Source organism: Camelus ferus, chromosome 8 (genome assembly GCF_009834535.1).
Source record: "Camelus ferus isolate YT-003-E chromosome 8, BCGSAC_Cfer_1.0, whole genome shotgun sequence".
Taxonomy (NCBI): domain Eukaryota; kingdom Metazoa; phylum Chordata; class Mammalia; order Artiodactyla; family Camelidae; genus Camelus; species Camelus ferus.
In genome coordinates this window covers 51561827-51580135 of record NC_045703.1, presented here as the reverse complement: position 1 = coordinate 51580135, position 18309 = coordinate 51561827, and the positions used below count along the sequence as shown (strand labels likewise).

The 18309-nt window shown below is 47.1% G+C and overlaps 2 protein-coding genes across 2 annotated transcripts in view; one reads left to right on the top strand and one right to left on the bottom strand.

The window, feature by feature from the left end:
- NHSL1 (NHS like 1) overlaps positions 1-4215 on the top strand; it is a 58347-nt gene extending 54132 nt beyond the window's left edge. The window contains 2 exon segments of the mRNA XM_032485022.1: positions 1949-2307; positions 2310-4215. Coding sequence (XP_032340913.1) covers positions 1949-2307; positions 2310-2683 — 733 coding nt within the window. The 3' untranslated portion in view covers positions 2684-4215.
- A 7180-nt stretch (positions 4216-11395) lies between these two features.
- HEBP2 (heme binding protein 2) lies at positions 11396-17659 on the bottom strand. Its single transcript, XM_032485027.1, has 4 exons — positions 17242-17659; positions 16544-16679; positions 15661-15841; positions 11396-11944 (listed from the first exon to the last, which is right to left on the bottom strand). The coding sequence occupies exons 1-4, from the start codon at positions 17341-17343 to the stop codon at positions 11746-11748; spliced, it is 618 nt and encodes a 205-aa protein (XP_032340918.1). The 5' UTR covers positions 17344-17659; the 3' UTR covers positions 11396-11745.
- Positions 17660-18309: the final 650 nt, after the last annotated feature.

The window sequence follows — 18309 nt, the reverse complement described above, 5'->3', positions numbered from 1 at the left end:
AACAATGCTTTTATAAATCCCCATCTCCTCTCTTTATTCTGAATCTACAGTTAAAGGCCATAGCTTTAACCAGGTATAGCTGTGGCTTATTAGATGGAGCTCAGCACACCCTCTCCATTTAAAAGCCAAAAAAAAAAAAAATTATACCACAAACCAATACCTGCAGGAGTCAGAAGAGCAGCTCTGCCTGCGGAAACAGTATAAACTGTGAAGACACATGCTGTACATGGAAACACACTCCATCAGCTCCTGCTTCTTGTATTGCGCCATGTGATACCTTCTCTGGTATCCACTCTTTGACAACCAGAGAACCGCAGGCCAGTCCCTGCACTCCCAAGGGGGCTGGCACCGTGTCAGCTCTGGCCACCATTCAGCCTCTTAATTGGGTTTTTACCACTTCCTGGCTTCCATTTTGGTGGCTTCTTTTTGGCCAGAAGCGTGGAGAGAGCCCTGGGAGCACCAAGCCTGGGGCAGCCACCGTGGGCCCGCCCTCCCCGTGCCTAGCTGTGCAGGGCATGTAAACCAGCGCTGAAGCCTGGCCTAGTGGCAGGAAGGGAGAGTGATCTCTCCCTAAATGACACTCAGAGGATGGTTAAGCACCTGCTCTACGCCTGACACTTTATGGCTGCTTCTACGTTTACCTTTGTTAACAAGTACAAGCTGTTTACTGTTATTCCCCTTTACCAGACAGGAAACAGGATCAGAAACTTTAACGTGCCTAAGGTCACAGAACAAGGAAGCTTTAGCAGTGGGGTTTAACCCAGGTCAGCATGGCTCCAGAGGTCATCTGTCTCACTGAATCCTCACAAACCTGTGAGGTTGGCATCACCGCTCCCATTTTACAAGTAGGAAAACTGAGGCGCAGCATAGATAAGTCACTGGTCCCAGGTCACACAGCTAGAAGCTGGTCATGCTCAGATTCAGCTCTCAATCTCTATGTTTAGATAGCATCGTCTCAACCTTTACTTGTTGTGTATTCTAGAATTTCCTAGCAGAAAAGGAGCTAGGCCCACATCTTTATTTTATTAAATATATCAAGTTTCCACAGAGCAAGTCCACCTACACTTAGCTGAGAGATTCCTCACACACTGAGTTATCATGAAGAGGCCAGCAAGGGGCCCCTTGGCTCATCTGCTTTATTTGCTCTGATTCACTCTCAGTAGGAAACACATTAGGGGAGATTCTTAGAGAATGAGGGCAAGAAATAGCCCCAAGACAATTTTAACTTTCCTTGAAGGCCCCTCCCCTGTTTCACACTCTACCCGCACCCCTCACATTTTCTCGATCAGTTAGAGGTTCTCTGAAGTCAGTCAGGGAACAGGACCTGGTGTGGAGGGTTCACTCTTGTCTTCCAGAAAATTGGATTTCTAGGAGTTGACATATGGTCCAATAAGAGCCAAGGAAGGCTGGTTTTATGCCAAGCTCTAGAATGACTGAGAACGTAGAGTTGTGGAGTTGTTCTGGAACCTGAGACAGGGGCCTGTCTCAGCAGAGCGGGTATTCTAGGAGTTGGCTTGTCTGTTAGGCCCAGTCAAGTGCTGGCACCAAACAAGAAATGGAAGAGTAGAAAGAAAGGATGGCCAGCATCGGGAAATTCACTCCAGATCAGTCCAGTATAGGAAAGGTAAATGATAAGTGGTAATTATTAAAACTTTGGAAATTGCCCTATCCAAAGGAAAATAATGTGATGGCTGAGATTTGCTTGAAAATAATCCATTGAGGGTGGAAATGAAAGAAGGGTGGCCATAAGTTAATGATTATCGTAGCTGGGTCACAGGCACACATGGTAATACAATGAACTATTCTTTTTGCCTGAGTGTTTGGAACTTTCCATAGTAAAAATAATAGACGGTGAGCAGAGTATGGGATAAGAGAAGCAGAGTGGTTGTGGCTGACATCCAGCGACCCACTGGGAATTAACCTTTATCTTAATGTTATTAAATCTCAGGTCCAAGAGGAAAGTCCTTGGCCGTAAAGATTCAGAGGATGACCACTCCCGAAATCATTCTCCCTCCCCACCAGTGACACCCACTGGTGCTGCCCCCAGCCTGGCCTCCCAGAAACAAGTGGGATCCATTCAGAGAAGCGTCCGGAAAAGCAGCACCAGCAGTGACAACTTTAAAGCCCTGCTGCTGAAAAAGGGGAGTCGGTCAGACACTAGTGCCCGCATGTCCGCAGCGGAGATGCTCAAGAACACAGACCCTAGGTTCCAGAGGTCAAGGTCGGAGCCGGGGCCAGACACCCCCGAGAGTCCATCAAGCTGCTCCCCAAGCAAGAACAGAAGGGCCCAGGAGGAGTGGGCCAAGAACGAGGCTTGATGCCTCGGAGTCTGTCCTTTTCCGGCCCCAGGTATGGCCGCAGTCGAACGCCGCCTTCTGCTGCCAGCAGCAGGTACAGCGTGCGGAACCGGATCCAGAGCAGCCCCATGACGGTGATCTCAGAGGGCGAAGGGGAAACCACGGAGGCCGTAGACAGCAGAGCTCCCCGGGCCCCGGGCGCTGAAAGGGGATGTTCGCTGGATGGACTGCCGGGGTATGAAATGGATGAGAGCAGCCTGTTCTGTGGCGTGGAGCCCGCTGCCTCGCTGGGGGCACAGGCTCCTGGCCCCATGGAGGGGCCGGCCAGTGCCGCGGGGAGGGATCTCTCAGAACAACGTGGAGGTCCTCCAAGGGAAGGGAGTTAGGGGCAAGAATGGGAACCTCCCAGGTGATGTGGGGAGATGTGCAGCACATGGCTGTAGGAAGCCTGGCAGGTACCCTGCGCTGCCCTGTCCGTGGTTCCTGCGCAGGGTTTGCGCTGTGGGCCGGGCTCGGCCAGCCCTGCGGCGGAAGGGGAGGGCTTAGGACTTAACTCGGCACTTGCCCTGTGGCTAAAAAGCAAGTAGAAGCTTAACTTCTGAAGGTGCTTCCTGGGGAAGATTTTTTTTTTTTTTTTTTTTTTTTTGCTAAATGCTGGGTGGGCGTGGAGGGGGTGTGTGTGTGTGTGTGCATTTGGAACGCTTTTTATGTAAAAAAAAAAATACACACATACACACAAACAGCATGTACAGAAACGAGAGACAGAGTTAAACTAGGGAGAGTAATGGGATCTTCTGGATGAAGTGGTAATTGCTTTAAAAGTATTATGTTTATGGGAATTAGTGAGTTCCAGAAGGGAGAGGACCATTACTTATAAGAAAGAGGTGGTTGATTTGCTGGTTCTGAACGCACAGAACACATGCAGATATGTACAGGTGTGCTTTCGAGGTGAGCCGTGTGGTGAACCCCAAAAGCTGGGAAAGGGCTAAGTGACTAATTGGTTCAGGTACTTTTTCTGGGGAAAAAAGGCTTTGTTTCTTTTTTGTAAAAATGACAGACATGTGGCGGTGGCAATGCTGTGACGGAGTCCGCTGCTGTGCAGCCACAGACACACAACTTTCAGCCTGATCTGTAGAAATGTGGGTAATTTTTTTTCATGACTTTCCTCCAGGAGTAGCAGCTGAGACCTCCTTTGAGAACTGAAATGCCGGTGTGCACATACAGAGAGGGTAAGAGAGGAGAGAGCAGGGGAGAGGACTGAGTGATACACTGCTGGAATTTGTCTCCTGCTTATTAAATAAAATTATTTTCAGAATTAAATTTAAAAACTTGCACTACAGAACTGTGGGTTGAGCTTTTCCTTTTACACCTTTTTTTTTTTAAACTAGAGTTTAAACTTCCATTTGGCAATTTCTCATCACTTGAAATGTCAACATTTGCTAACTTTTGGATATCCTTTTGGTTATACCAAAGAAAAAATTATGGCTATTTTTCCTTGAACTGCCTGCAGTATCATGTCCTCATTTAGAAAGGTCTATCAAAATCTATTATATATTCTCTTACTTTGAAGAAAATACTGAATAGCTCTTATTAGTCAAATAAACAAAAACTGGCAGGGCTTCACTATTAATTAGCCCTGGGAAATGAGTTTTTAGATTAAAAAGATTTTTTTTTTTTTGCATCATTTGGTTTGTGTGTTTTTATATTTTTTTTTATAAATAATTGAATTGGCTAATTACCTTCTAATCTTAGCCAATTAGAATTTTAACACTTTTAGACATGGAAGAAAAGTGTGTAAAGTATTTATTTTTATGTGATATTCTTGTGACCCCCTTCCCCCACTTCCTCCCAACTGCCATGTACATAGACTCTCATTTGTTGGTTAAATAAAATCAGAATTTTGTCTCCTCCATCAGAAGGACCTAAGATGAGAATACTGAGATTATTGGCCTAAACCCAATGCAGCTGCCAATTGTCATCTTTTCTGGTATGAAAATATCTATAAGTTGGACTGCACAGGTGCAATCATCATAAGGTTTATACAATAAAACATTAGATACTCATTTTAGACACATCTTTGAGACAAAAACAAACCTAAGGAATTAAGACTCCTTCCATTCTCTGAAGAAAACAAATCATGTCTTTTCACACAACCAGAGATCAAGACCTGCCATTTGGCCAAGGGCAAAAGGACTTTACCATTTGGAGCAAGTGCCTGCTACATTGGGCACAAGAAGCTTTTTTTCTAAATTTTAGAAAAAGTGGTGTTGGCTTTTGAATATGAAATCTTACCATGGCTACCTAAAAAAGATTAGAATGTACGTGGATATCAAATTTAATATATAAATCGTTTATTTTGAAGATAAGATATGCACCCTCAAAACTAATTATAAAACTTTTTTTAAAATCTCCATTTTTTAAAGGAAAAAATATATTAGGGTTTTAAATTTGCTTTGAATAAAACAGTTGTAAAGGAAACATTTGAACCATTTCTGTTGTTGTTTGTACATGCATTTCTGAATGATGAGATAGGTCTTGTACAGAACTGTTGAATGTTTTCCTGGATACAAACAGAACAGCAGTGATGACCAGAAGGTGCCTGTGGGAGGTGGGGACCCAACAGAGAGGAGATAGAACATCACAGACTTTGTGGATGGTGCCGTCTAAAAGGACATACGGAAAAGCAACTCTATATAATGTCCTATGGACTTTTGAATAAAATCCCAATAATGTATTGACTGAGAGTTCAGATGATGTGACATGTGGAGAGATGCAAGAACATTTCACAGCATGGATGAAATACAGGGAGACAAGAATCTAGACTCATCCCTGAACCACATCGCATCTTCAGATTTGCTACTTTATTCTTCTGTGGGGCTTGCTACTGTTTAAGAACCAAATGATATTTAAAAACTCAGTGAGTGTAGACTCAATGACCCTTCCTTATACCCTGAGACATTAGGCACCAGAGAGTCATAGACAGAAGCCCCAGGGCTAAGTTAGTTCCACCTTATTTTTTCTAAGAGTTGGGCAAGAAACAGGACCATTTGGTCTGTCCGTTGGAAAACAGCCTCAACTCATCTGATTCCTGCTCTCCTATTTTTGAAGACTGTTGATTGAAACTGTTGCTTCTCATGTGGGGATGAGAGTGTATTTGTTTGGGGACTCAATGACAAAGAAAGAAAAGGAGGCATTTCTGTATCTCCATCTTATTCCCTGTCCAACACCATGCCCAGCTCTGGGGTGGACATCCCAGGAGGACAGAGGAAACAGGATTGGCTTCATGGGTTCTGCCTTAATGTATTTCCAGCGCATTAATTGTAGGTGAGTCATTGTTTATACTGCTGAGATTCCATCATGAAATGAGCGCCATAGGATAATTTACTTTCATAGACATTAGGATATTGTTTGGGGGTGGGGAGGGCAGGGAAGGAGGGTCTTTGGAATAAAACATGGACCCGATGCTTGAGGTCCTTATTCAGTTACTGTAACATAGTTTGTTTCAGTGATCTGCTCTAAACTACCTTCCACACAGGCCAGCCTTTATTCCCAGAACAAGGACTAGAGCAATCTCTAGTCATTTGTTCAGCATTGAAAGAAAGCCCTTTATTAAATACTTCTTACGTGCTAGGTAAGGATAAGAGAGTTCCAAGACAGAAAAATGTGGACGAGAGATCACTAAAGTGCCTGAAACCTAGTGAAAAAGACTTACAGTGAACTAGCCTATAAGACATATAGCAGCATCAGAGTAGAGAAAAGGAAGAACACGGCAGACCCTGCTCCCCACCCACCCCTAATCGAGTTCTCCTTTACCAACAGAACACCTGGAATTGATTCAGGCTGGTAAAGCACCAACTAAAACACTAGACCACATCTCTTACCCCCCATCCCCACCCACCATAGTCAAGGGCTGTGTGTGTGGCAGTTTTGGCCAATGAGACATGGGCAGTAGTCTGGGAATTTCCAGGAACATTGCTTTCCTTATATGGGTGCCATCCCCTTCCTCCTTGTATCTGTAGAATGGATGGGAGGCCGGAGGAGGAATAGTACCCTCGTACCCTTTGAGGCACCAGTAAGGATGGAAGCCACACGTTGTGGAAGGCAGAGGAGAAAGGAGCCTGATCCACTGATAGCATGGAGTCACTGCCCCAGCCTTGGGCTGTCTACCTCCAGACCCACTGGGTAAGTCGTTTTCACCTGCTTTGCAGTTGGGTGATGGAGATGTCAGAGGAAGGTAAGAGAGGGGTTGGCTGTGGTGAACCTGAGCCAACTGTGCAGACGAGGAGGGTTTTGCCAGGCAAGGGAAGCTGGCAAACGACAGGCATTCCAAACAGGGGATAGCATGAGCAAAGGCACAGAAGCAAAGTGTCAAGAGGAAACCAAGGAGTTAAACTAGGAAGTCTCTAGAAAAACATAGTGGGGACTGAGACTGGAAAGGTCGTCTCGGGCAGGAATGTAGAAGACCCGGAATGTCGTCCCAAGCAATTTGGGGTTTGCTTTGTAGTATTGGGAAACAAGGAAGGTTTTACTGATGTGACCTGGCTTGGTTCTTAGCCTTCTTCTCAAGCTACCCTCTCCCTTGGTGACTGCTTCTAATCCCATAGCATGACATTAATATTATATATTCTGGTAATTCCCAAGTGTCTCCTGTCCTGACTTCATCCATGAACCCCAGATTAGTATATCAACTACCTACTCAGAATCTGCATTTAGAGGTGTTTTAAACTTAAACGTATCCAATTCTTTACCTTATCAGTGGATGTTACCATTCACGCAAGGGCTCAGGCTCCAAGACCAGGCTCATCCTTGTGGTCTCTTTTCACCCCCACATCGAAACCAAAAGCTAGTCACGGCAACGATGTTGCCAAAATGTATCACAAATCCAGTTACTTCTCACCAGCTCCAATGCTCCCTCTCAGGTCCAGACTGTTATCTCTTGACCAGACCACTGTAGAGGCCTCCCAGCTGGTCTTCTTGCATTTACTGTGCATCTTAAACCACCCTCACTTCGCCGTACAAAGGCAGCTTTAGAAACAATTCATAGCACGTCCCTACTTGAAACCCTCCAAAGACGATGTGACCATTGGAATAGGATTCTAACTCCTTGTTGTGGCCTTTAAGATCTGCCACTATTCCCTCTCACTCAAGATTTGGCCTCATTCTCCTTCCTTCTGTCCCTGGACAGATGTTACTTTAGGCCTTAGAGCCTTATTTTAGATATTAAGAAGGAAGGTGCCCGTATTTCTATGCTGGTTTAGGTTCCTCAGGAAGGAGACACTGTAACACATTTGAAAAGGAAGAAAGGATGGAGGGTGGGTCAGGGAGAGTGCTCACCCTGCAGTGCTGATCTGAGTCCACCTGCTGGGGAACTCTGGGGAAAAGATCACTCCTTAGAGAAGTCCTGTGTTGGACAGAAACAGCTCGATCCTTTCCCAGGCCTTGCTTGGCTTTTGTCAAGAGGCCACCCTGAGAAGAGCATGCCCTCAGTTTCATAGCTTAGCGAAGTCATTGGCCACCAACCCTTCCTGCCTTAAGTATAGGGTGGTCTCAGCTTGAAAGCTAAGGTGGACCCTGGGAAAGCCAACAGTTAGAGGCTGTCAGCTCAGCACACTTCCTGCAGCTGCATGGCAAGTCTTTTCTCAAAGGGGGATCTAAGTGGCACATCCCCATGCCTGCCACACTCCACCCCTTGCACTGTACAGATCTGCTCCCCCATAAACATGTGGAAAGCAACTCCTCCAAGGGCCCTGGTGGACTTCTCTTCCTGAGCAGAAGTTGTAAATGAAGAGTTTGGTGGGACCAACTACAGCACCTTCCTGAACGTAGTCTCCAGGACACAGCCAGTCCTCCTCAGCCACCTCCTCCACTCTAAATTCCTTTCACCCTCACCTTGCATCTCTGCTGGTCTTAAGGGCTTTCCTGATGGTGTGAACCAAGCTCTTGTTCCTGAGGGGCCTGAGATCCTAGGAGCTGAACCCTTCTCAGACCAGGGCTGCTATACTTGTCCATTCAAGTTACAATTGAGCAAGGAGTACAAAGGGCACCCCTGAACTGAACTGTGCCCCCCACCCCAAATCTATATGTTGAAGCCCTAGCACCCAAGATGATGGTATTTGGAGACGGGGCCTTTGGTAAGTAATTTGGTTTATGAGATTGGAGTCTCCAAGATGGGAGCAGTGTCCTTACAAGAAGAAAGAGACCAGCGCTCTCTCTCCCTCTCCGTCATGTGAGGACACAGGAGGTAGACCTCCTCAGGTACTGACTCGGCCAGCATCTTGATCTTAGAGTTCCCAGCCTCCAGAACTGTGAGAAATAAATGTCTGTGGTCTAAGCCACACAGGCTGGTCTTCTGTTACAGCAGCCCCAAAGGACTAAGTCAAAAATCCCCTGAGGGGCCTTCCTGCCTCATGTGACAGAGTTACTCCAGCACGCCCCTCCACCCGCCTTTTCCTTCCTTCCTCTATTTCCTCTCCCAACACTTCAGGCATTTCAATATTTCTATCACATTTTTTCAGACTACTAGGAGCATCCCTAAGCATCCCCTGGGGTTTCTCTCCCTTTCATCCCTAAGGGTGTTAAATCCTGTATCCTGAGCAATATCCCCAAGTCAATAAACTTTCCTTTATCCAGGCTTGTGTCCTGGCGCCTATGACTGAGCACCTTCAGAACGGATTCCCAAGGGTCCTCTCCCGGCCCCTGCCGGTACATGTTGGCTAGGCTGCAACCTTGGTACATCGTCCATTTCTTAACGGGGGGAGGATGCAGGCCCAGAATGTTCAGAAACTTCTAGGCAGTCAAAACTGTTGAGGGCATCCACTACATGTCCCCATTTCCTGTTCCAGGTTTGGTCCTGACCTTGACATGACAAATCAGGCTTGGCTGAATCTTTGTTCTTGGTTATTACTTTTCCCTTCCAGTCCTGTGCTTGCCTACTGCATGAGGTGAGGACTTCCTAGGAAGCTACCCAAGAGGCTCTTGCCCTCATAATTAGTTTAAAATTCTTTGTTAATTGACCTTAGCTTTTTTTTTTCATTATCCACCTGCAGGACAACAATCCAGCTAAGTAATAACCATGCAAGTCCACTGTCCTTGTACTCATCCACCGCACCCAATTTTTAAAACACCTGAATCATTCACCAGTCATCGCATTCCTTCTAAGTTGCTGTTTCAACTAAAGTTTTAATAACTAGACAGCCTACTTGTGCCAGGAGCTGTCTACACATGACCTGTCCACCCCCTGGACAGGGGCTTCCTAACCAGCCAGGCAGTGAGTGACTGACCCAGTTCCAAAATGCTGTCTTACCACCCACGATCTTGGGCCACTCTGATACCAGTTGTGCCAGTTCGATGCTGAGACAGAGTTGGGAGTACAAAAGATGTCTGGTGAAGTCACACCTCTGAAAGGAAAAGGGATTGGGCAGGGTAGCTATTGGATGGCAACACAGATCTGATAAAGCCTCTGCCAGCGCACCAGGGAGCTCCAGAGCCACGACTGTTTATAAGAAGGATCCTGAGTCAGACAGAAATGGCTAAGTCCTTGTGCCATCACCTTGCTCAGTCTTTGGCTTGCAGATGCCAAAACAAAGCACACTGTCCACTCCCACTGCCTCCCTCTGTCGTAACCTAGGGACCCTCTGAGAATAGTGTGTCTTCATCTCGAAGTCTGCAGTGGATCCTGCAGAAAGTACCAGCTGCAGACTTCAGCTACCTCCACCCCTCACAGCTGGGCAGCGGTCCTCTCGTGAAGGTGGATCTGAGTGGCACGCCTCCATGCTTGCCTGCCACGACTCCAAAGCCCAGAAAAGATATGACCATTCTTTGGCCACAATCACAAATAAGTGCCAGAAGTGATTCGTGACCACTTCGCTTCAGTAACCTCGCCTCCAAACCAGGCGTCTAAATCATGCTCATCAGCAGCGGCCTTGCTCTGGTAACCTCACCTCCTCAACTAAAGCGCCATCAGTTTCTAAGTGACCCTGAAAGTCCGCTAATCCTTGAACCTTGTGCTTCCTTAAACCCTGTGTAAGGTCAGCAGTTCTCTTTGTCCAGAGAGACTGTGTCCTGCAAGCGCAGCTCTCCTGGCTCAGCAAACAGTCCATGCAGCTTTGTTCTCGATACTGAAGGTGGCCTCTTCCTTTGACGCTGTCACCCCTGCTCAGAATGCTTCCCCCACCCCCAGGCTGTCATCTGAGTGGCTCCTTCTCAGCACTCAGGTCTCAAATGTCTCTTCCTCAGGGAGGACTTGCCTGACCCCCCATGTGATGTGACGTCCACCACACTCTGCCCAGCCGCAGTCTACCTCATTGCCCTGTTTCATTGGTGTTTGCACCCTCTTACTCTCTAGAATGTAAACTCTGTAAGATGGAGATGACACAAGGTGGCACAGAGCGTTGTTCTGAGGGTTGAATGTGGGAATTCAGGTGAAATGCTCAGAAGGGTGCACCCAGAAGGCAACCCATCCATGTGAGCTATGGAAACCACTAACTGTAGGTATGTTGGTCTGTTGTGTCCAGGTTAGGGAGATTAATTTTAATAGATACCATATAACGTCAGGACTAAAAGGACCTTGAGCATCATCTGGCCCCATCCTTTCATCCACTGGATATTCAAATCTCCCATGTAAGTGATCACGTGGTCCCTGCTTGAACACACACAATGATGGGAAAGGGAAGTAGTGTCATTCGTGGGCAGCTTTGCCTGTTGGGAAGTTACTAAGCTCCAACCTGCTTTTCTCCTCTGTACCTACAACCGCCATCCCCTAGGAGCCCACAATAAAGCTCAGGTCCTGCCCATGACAGGCTTGCAGGCACCATCGTGATGTTGTCCTCTCCAGCACAGGTGTGTTCCAATACAATTGGGTCAGCATTTCAAGCACCTTGATTTTGCAGCAACCCTCTCTTTGAATAACTAATCATTTTTATATGACCTACAGAAACACTGCATACAATACTTTAAAAATTCAAGTGAATTTTAAAGTTGATTGTTTGTATACATTTCTTTGGGGAAAAAAATGTCTTTCTTGAGTGTCAAAACAAAGTAGGAAGTCCCTAACTTCATAAATGTATTCCTTGTCATGAAATATTGTCAACACTCTTGGGTATTGGGAGATAAATCTTTAACATTTTTATTGATAATATCCTGAGGTGGGTAACATCCAACTGACACAAATCCAAGCAGAGAAAAGGCAACATGATTGTGATACAGTGAAGAAACGGGAAGTAATGTGTTTCCCTGGAGCCTCATAGAAATAAAGACCGACTTACATGTTTATAGAATACTGTCCCTGTTATCTGTGTATCTAAAGCTTCAAGCATTAAAAAGGCACAATGGAGATAAGCTTAATTCATAGCAGTACTCTCGGGTAGAGATGCCAGACACATTTCGCTTCTAGGTAACGTTGATGTCTATCTTAAACAGAAGTTTTGCGATTAACCTTCCTCTCATTTTCTCATTCCTTTTCTTTGGAGGGTTCATTTTTCTGAATTAGCCATACTTCATTATTTCTATCAAGCAATTTGAAAGGACTGTTGTAGCCTGCAGTGTAGTAAACCTTCTCATCGAAAACTTTTCCTTCTTCCCTCAAAATGCTTGCTAATGTCAAGAGCTGTTCTTGATTCTTTTGGCCACTAGAGAATCCATCGAAAGACCTACAAAGGAGAAAGTAAGTGACCATGAGTGAGTTTCATACAGAACGTCTGTCTAAGAAGAAAAACAAGAGCTGATACAACGAAACCTGGAAGGAGCGCCGTTTCAAAGCTCCTCCCTCTTGACAGCTGAACTGACCATTCCCTTCCTCTGGGTCCCAGGCTTAGTGTGATCTCACACACACTGGGGGGACCCAGGAGGAGGCGTACGTCCCATCTGTTGGGTAGATTTGGAATTTCCACCATCTCGTGCTCTAACTCTGTGCTTCTCAAACTCTAATGTGCACACGAGTCACCTGGGAATTTGCTAAAATGCTGATTCAGGAGGTCTGGGCTGGGGCCTGAGAGCCTTCATTTCTAACAATCTCTGGATAATGCTGATGCTCTTGGTCAGAGGACCACATGAAAACTCCCTTAGCAGCCTCCCTTCCAGATTTTTCATTCTGTATCGAATATTTCCCCTTTTCTTATTCTCCTTGGAGAAAGGATAGGCACTGTATTACAGGTGAATGTAACATAGTTTTGGCCCTATGAACTTACAGTCTAATGGAAGAGATGGATATTCTCTAGACAGCCTGAGAAGAGTTTTAACAGAGGCAGAAGCAAAGTGCTTGGGAACACTGAGGATATGAGTAAATCGGGAGTAAGGTGTGTCTTTGAGTTGGGTCTGGAGTAGAGGATGGTTTTGCTGGACAGAGAAAGTGGGGTTGGGGGGATAAGAAAAGAACAGAAGTCTAAAAATACAAAGCATTTTCACAGTGAGGCATAAATGAGGTCAGAAAGGTGAGTCACAGCCGGATGGAAGAACCTTATATATCATCCTAAGGCCTTTTGAGATTATTCCAAAGGATGTTGAGCAGAAAAGTAACTCAATCAGTTCTGAGTAAAAATATAGGAAGAGAGATGGGAACTAGTTTGCAGAGAGAAGGAGCCAGTTAGCAAGTTACTACAAGGCTGGGGATGAAAAGATAGTCAAAAGATTTAAATAAAAAGTGGGAAAATAAAAGTTTAAGTATAGATTTTAAGGAAGATAAACAAAAATACCCCGAGATTAAATCATGACAGCACACTGACTTATCTGAGTTGCTCACATGTAAACATGATGAATTTGAAGATTAAGAACAGGAAAAACAGAAACAGAAACATTCCTAATATGCCTTCTTTAGCACAAGATTTATTATCAATGTGCCAAAGGACAAGATCATTCCTACCATTCTTCAGAGAAGATGTAAGCTCCCAAAGGTACAAACCATCATGCCTCTTCTATTCAACGTCTCCCAGACATCTAGAATCATTCCTGGAATGCAGAGCCTTTTAAATCCCAGTTGAATCAGTATAGGGTACTATGTATATAAAGTAAAACGTTGAAGATAAGTGGACAAAACCGTTCTGTAATTTTCATCATGTTGACTGATAATGATAATTCTGAACCACATGTTAAGAAACATTTTGGCTTCCAAATTTATTATTTATGTCCTTAAGGAATAGCCAACTCTTAGTATGTTCTGCCTAAAGGAAATCTGTTTCAGACCCCACTTCTTCCCTGAAATCAAATACTAAGCCTCCTACTTAGAAATCATCTTTGTCCTCTGAATACATGTTGTTCTGCAATGATCTCTCCATGGCTTTTTTTCAGGATACAAACATGTTGAGCCTCCCTCTCTGCACGCTAGGAGCTGAAGGATGTGGACAGAGTAACATGTTGCTATATTCCTGGGGAAGTTACAGCCTATAAATAGGTCATTAGAATTTAAATAATAGGACAGAGTGGCTGGCTGACTGGTGAAACCGAGGAAGGCATCACAGACATGGTGCCGTTGGATCTAAGTCCTGAAGGATGAAAATGGGCTCTCCAGAAAGAGAAAAAAGAGGGGGCTAGAGCTGGTAGTAATACCATGTTCAAGTATTTTGCATAAATTAACTCATGTGATCCTCATGGCAACCCTATGAGAGACGTAGGTACTATGTTCACACATATTTTACAGATGAGATTTTTGGCAAGGGAAGTCTGAGTAACCTGCCTGAGGTCAAAGGTAAAGAGGTGTAGAAGAACGAGGGCTGTACATTGAGGGCGGGAGGTCAGGAGAGCACAGTCCACAGGGAGACAGTTTGGGTCACATTCTGAAGGCACGTGTACAAGGTGAATAGTCCGAATGTCACACTGAAGCAAGGGGGAACAAACAGAGATTTGTAAATGGAGTAGCAGGTTGAAGGGGGTGGGGGTTGGTGCTATTCTTGTAGGAAGGGTCAGGGGTTCCAGAGTGGAGGGCGGGGTAGAGGGGGAGACCAGTGGGCAGAGAGAACAGCTGGGAGGCTCTTGAAGCGGGAACGTCAAGATATGAGATCGATAAACGTCGGAGCATCTAGTGAGTGTCAGGCACTGTGCCCGGCACCGGGCTAGCAAAGATGACAGGTGCGGCCCCACCAGGTGAGGGTAACGGTGGGGATGGAGGGAACAGAATCACCATCATTTCTGAGCGGAATGGGCCGGACCCAGGGACTGGCTGTCAGGAAAGGGTGTGTTTGATGTTGCTGACCGCGAAGGTCCTTGCTGGGCAGGCTGTCAGGTTGATGAGGCCCTTTACCGAGACAGGTTCTGTAAGACCAGAGAAAGTTTGGGAACTGGGGGAAGGCTCATTCTGAGAGCTGTGGAGTTTTATCCGCTGTCCCCGCCCCCATCCCCAACAAGCAGGGAAATCAGGGTTGGAGACAAAATTTGAGAGTCACTGGCCACAGATAGTTGCAGCGCTGTGAACAGATCGCCCAGAGCAGGTCTGCTATGACGCGAGGGTGAGTCAGTGCGGGCATCAACCGCTATTCCCCGGGGTGTGGAGTCGATGAGGCGCCGCTGAAGGGAGAGCAGCGGGAGGAAGGGCCTGACGGGAGAGTGACATGCTGAGAGTCAGAGGATGAACAAGGCTCAAGGGAACAGACTGCGCAGCACTCGGCCGCTGCGGGGGTCACATGGGAAAGCACTGCCCTAGAGTGACAAGGGCAAGGGCCCTGCGGAGGGAGACAGCGCAGGCGCGGGGCGGCGGTCCCAAGCTGCGGGGGTTGGACGAGTAGTGAGAGTCGAGGCAGTAGAGAGTCTTATAACAGGTTGGTGGTGAAGAGAGGGTGAGAAAGAGAGGACTAAAGGGGCTCTAATGTGCGAGACTATTATCATGTACTGTGCGAGGTTTTGTTTTTTTTTTTTTTAATACCAACTGAGAGAATTTAATATAAGGAATGAGTTGAACAAGTATTGGAGATCTGAAAAACTAAAAAGGAACCAGTAAACCAACAGAGGCAATCACTGCAGGAAGCAGCCACCATCCTGTGGGCTGGCAGAGTAAAGGGAAAAGTGAGGGGTTAGCAGAACCTAGAAGTTGGGAGGAGGGTACCATTCACAATTTTAAGGTATTTTTTCTCCAGATTTAACTAGATAACAGGTAGGGGGAGTCTCACGGTTTTTAGGGGGTTGGGTAGGGTATAATTTTATGTTGCATCTTATTTGTGGCAGGCATGCAGAAACTTCTCATTGAATGAATTAGTTATTCCTTGAAACAGACACTTAGTAACAAGTAAAACTAAGCTACTAGGAAAACACCAGAAAATGCATTAGCTCTGTTTTTATGGAAGCGTGAAAAGCATGGAAGCTAAATTGCATAGAAGCTAAACTGTGAGGGCCGGCAAGTAAAACCAGCAGTCAGCAGGGCTATAAATTATCTGCCACTTACCGTACAAACACCGTCATTTCAGCTCTGTCTTCAATGAAGACATCTGACTCTGAAGGTCTGGGCGGATCAGATTGCTGTTCAGAGGGGATATACAGGGAAATGGTAATGGTAGACTCACTAAAAGGACCTGAACCGGGCTCCACGTAGCTTGTCACTGGAGCTGTCATCTTTATTTTCATCTCTGTGCCATAAAAATATATATTTAAATGCAAAGGAGACCATGGAAGCAGATTTAATGTATTTATGACTACATTTAAAAACTTAATCTATTATTTTTTTGATTTGAGTTTCCTGATTTACTCAACATAAATATGTACCTTTAAGATAATTTTCATCTTAAAAAAATTAAGGGCAAAATGGCAATTCTCCACTGCCCACATTAAACACTTTCTGTGCTATTCATAAGTCTCATTAATAAATTCCATAGTCCAGTTCATTATTTTTACAATTCAGAAATTGACATCCGATTGGCCAGGTAACCTGTTAAAATATAAGCAGCATCAGAGCCAGACCAGAAGATAGATCTTGAGACTGGATCTTGTGTTCTTTGGCCCTTCCTGCCTCCTGATGTCTCTTACCTCACTAGTCAGCAAATGAGCTTAAAGCCTTAGCCATGAAAAGCCCTTAATGCTGGTTACACAGAGGCCCACTTCATCCAGCAGAATCACAGAGACGAGAGGCTGAAAAGCACTACCCAGTACTTAACCCTCCTCTAGACGCTGCTAAGGGTCTTGAGCTGTGTCCTCGTCTTCAAACAGTAAGTCTTTGACGATCTGGTTATTTTTCTATTCTAAAATGTATTTCTTCAGTAAGCGAAAACTCAGTAAGCCAGAGGTTTCAAGCACAACACAGTATATATAATTACAAGGTAAATTGCCTTCACCTTTCTCGTTTTTGCCTTCAATGTAGCTGTTCAGCCTTGTAAAGCCAGTCTGGATGGCTGAATCCCAGTCCATAGACTCAACCGAAGTGCTGACCCACTTGGCTGGTCCATAATGTCGGATCTCATAACTTCCGGGCTAGGATGGAACAGGGAAAACTTGGGGAAACAATTCTAAGGAGGCATAACGTGAGAAGCAACAGTACAGGTGCCTTGTGTCGGGTTCTCCTGGGAAGGCCTGTCCAGGGTTTGCGTCCCCCTGGGGTCGGGCCTGAGGTTCTGGTTTCTTAGCGCCGGGCAGGGCGCGCGCCGGGCAGGGCCCTTCCCGCGCCACTCTGGTCTTGGGATTAGAGACGCCGGCGGCCTCCGTCCCACATGCAGGGATGGGGGGAGTTGGTTCAATTCGGGCTAAAAGCAAGCAACTGTTCAGCCTCCTCTGCCGGGACTGTTTTGGGACGTGATCGATCCCCCCCACCCCCCGAAAAGAAACTGAGACGTGGCCAAGACCTGGGGTTATAGCTCACCGGTCGAACTGTCCCGTTTGTGCAGCAATGCGGCCAGGGACTCGGAGCATTTTTAAAAATTGTATTTTTTACCTCGATCTATGGGACTCTTCGGCCTCATTGCAAATCAGCCCGAAGACAGCTCCGCGCTCCCCACCCCCTCAGCCCGCACCCTCCGCGCCCCGGTGCGGCGCCTACCTGGGGGCCCGCGTTCTCCGGGACCTCCCAGCCCGGCGTCTCCACGGCAGGGGCCTCCGAGGCCTCGGCTGCCCCGGGGTCCGGCTCCAGCACGTCGGCCATGGGCGGCACCGACGCTCCGGGGAAAGAGCCTGGCGAGTTGCGCCGGGAAGGAGGCTGAGCCCGGGCCACTCGGGGCCGCCCAGCCTGCGTGTCCCCGAGTCCCCGCCCCGCGGACGTGCGGCCCCGCTCCCCGCAGTGGAACCCCAAGTTCGCGGGACACCGCCCGGCCCGGGCCGGGAGGGGGCGCTGCGACTGCGATCCCGACCTGGGCAGCTCCGGCCGCCAGCTCCCCTGCGGGTATCCCCTGGAGACAGGTCGGCAGGGCCCGTTTGAGCCGGCTTTCTTTAGGGGTCTCTCCTGCCCCTGCCCTTAATAAACAGGCACACAGAGACGTCTACCGTAGTAGCCAGGGGCGGAGGGGGACCGAACAACTGGCTGCTGGGGTTTCTGGTGTAACCGGTCCGGGTACCTCTCCCGCGGCCCCACCCGTGCGGGGAGCCGGTTCTGCTGACAGGTCTACTCCAGGGGAGGGACGTGACCGCGGCCCGCCCTCGTGGGTGCCTTGAGTGAAAGGCAGGAGGGCGGGGCGGGGCCGGGGTGGGGTGCACTATCCTGCCAAATCTGACCCTGTCCACAGCCCTGTGGGCCGAGTGCTCCATGCAGGGGCTGGTCCCAGGACCCAGCCAGGGGCGAGGGGCTGCATTCATGCCTAGAGGGCGGCTTCAATCCCAAACTGCGGTCAGGGACCCTAAGGGGAGGAAGTTGGTGGGGTACAGTCATCCCTGGAGAAAGTCGTGAACTATCCTGGTTTCTCGACAGTTCAGGGAACCGAAATGAGCCCCAAACCTGAGTCATCGCGCCAGCCCTTACTGGCTGGGAAGGTGCAGTGGGAGAGAGTGGTAACAGTGAGTGGCCAGACCTACTGGTTTTAAATGTTTTCAGTTAGATTTATTCTTCATTTTTTAAAGAGATTTATCGAAATATAATTCACATATCATACAATTCACCCATTTAAAGCATACCATG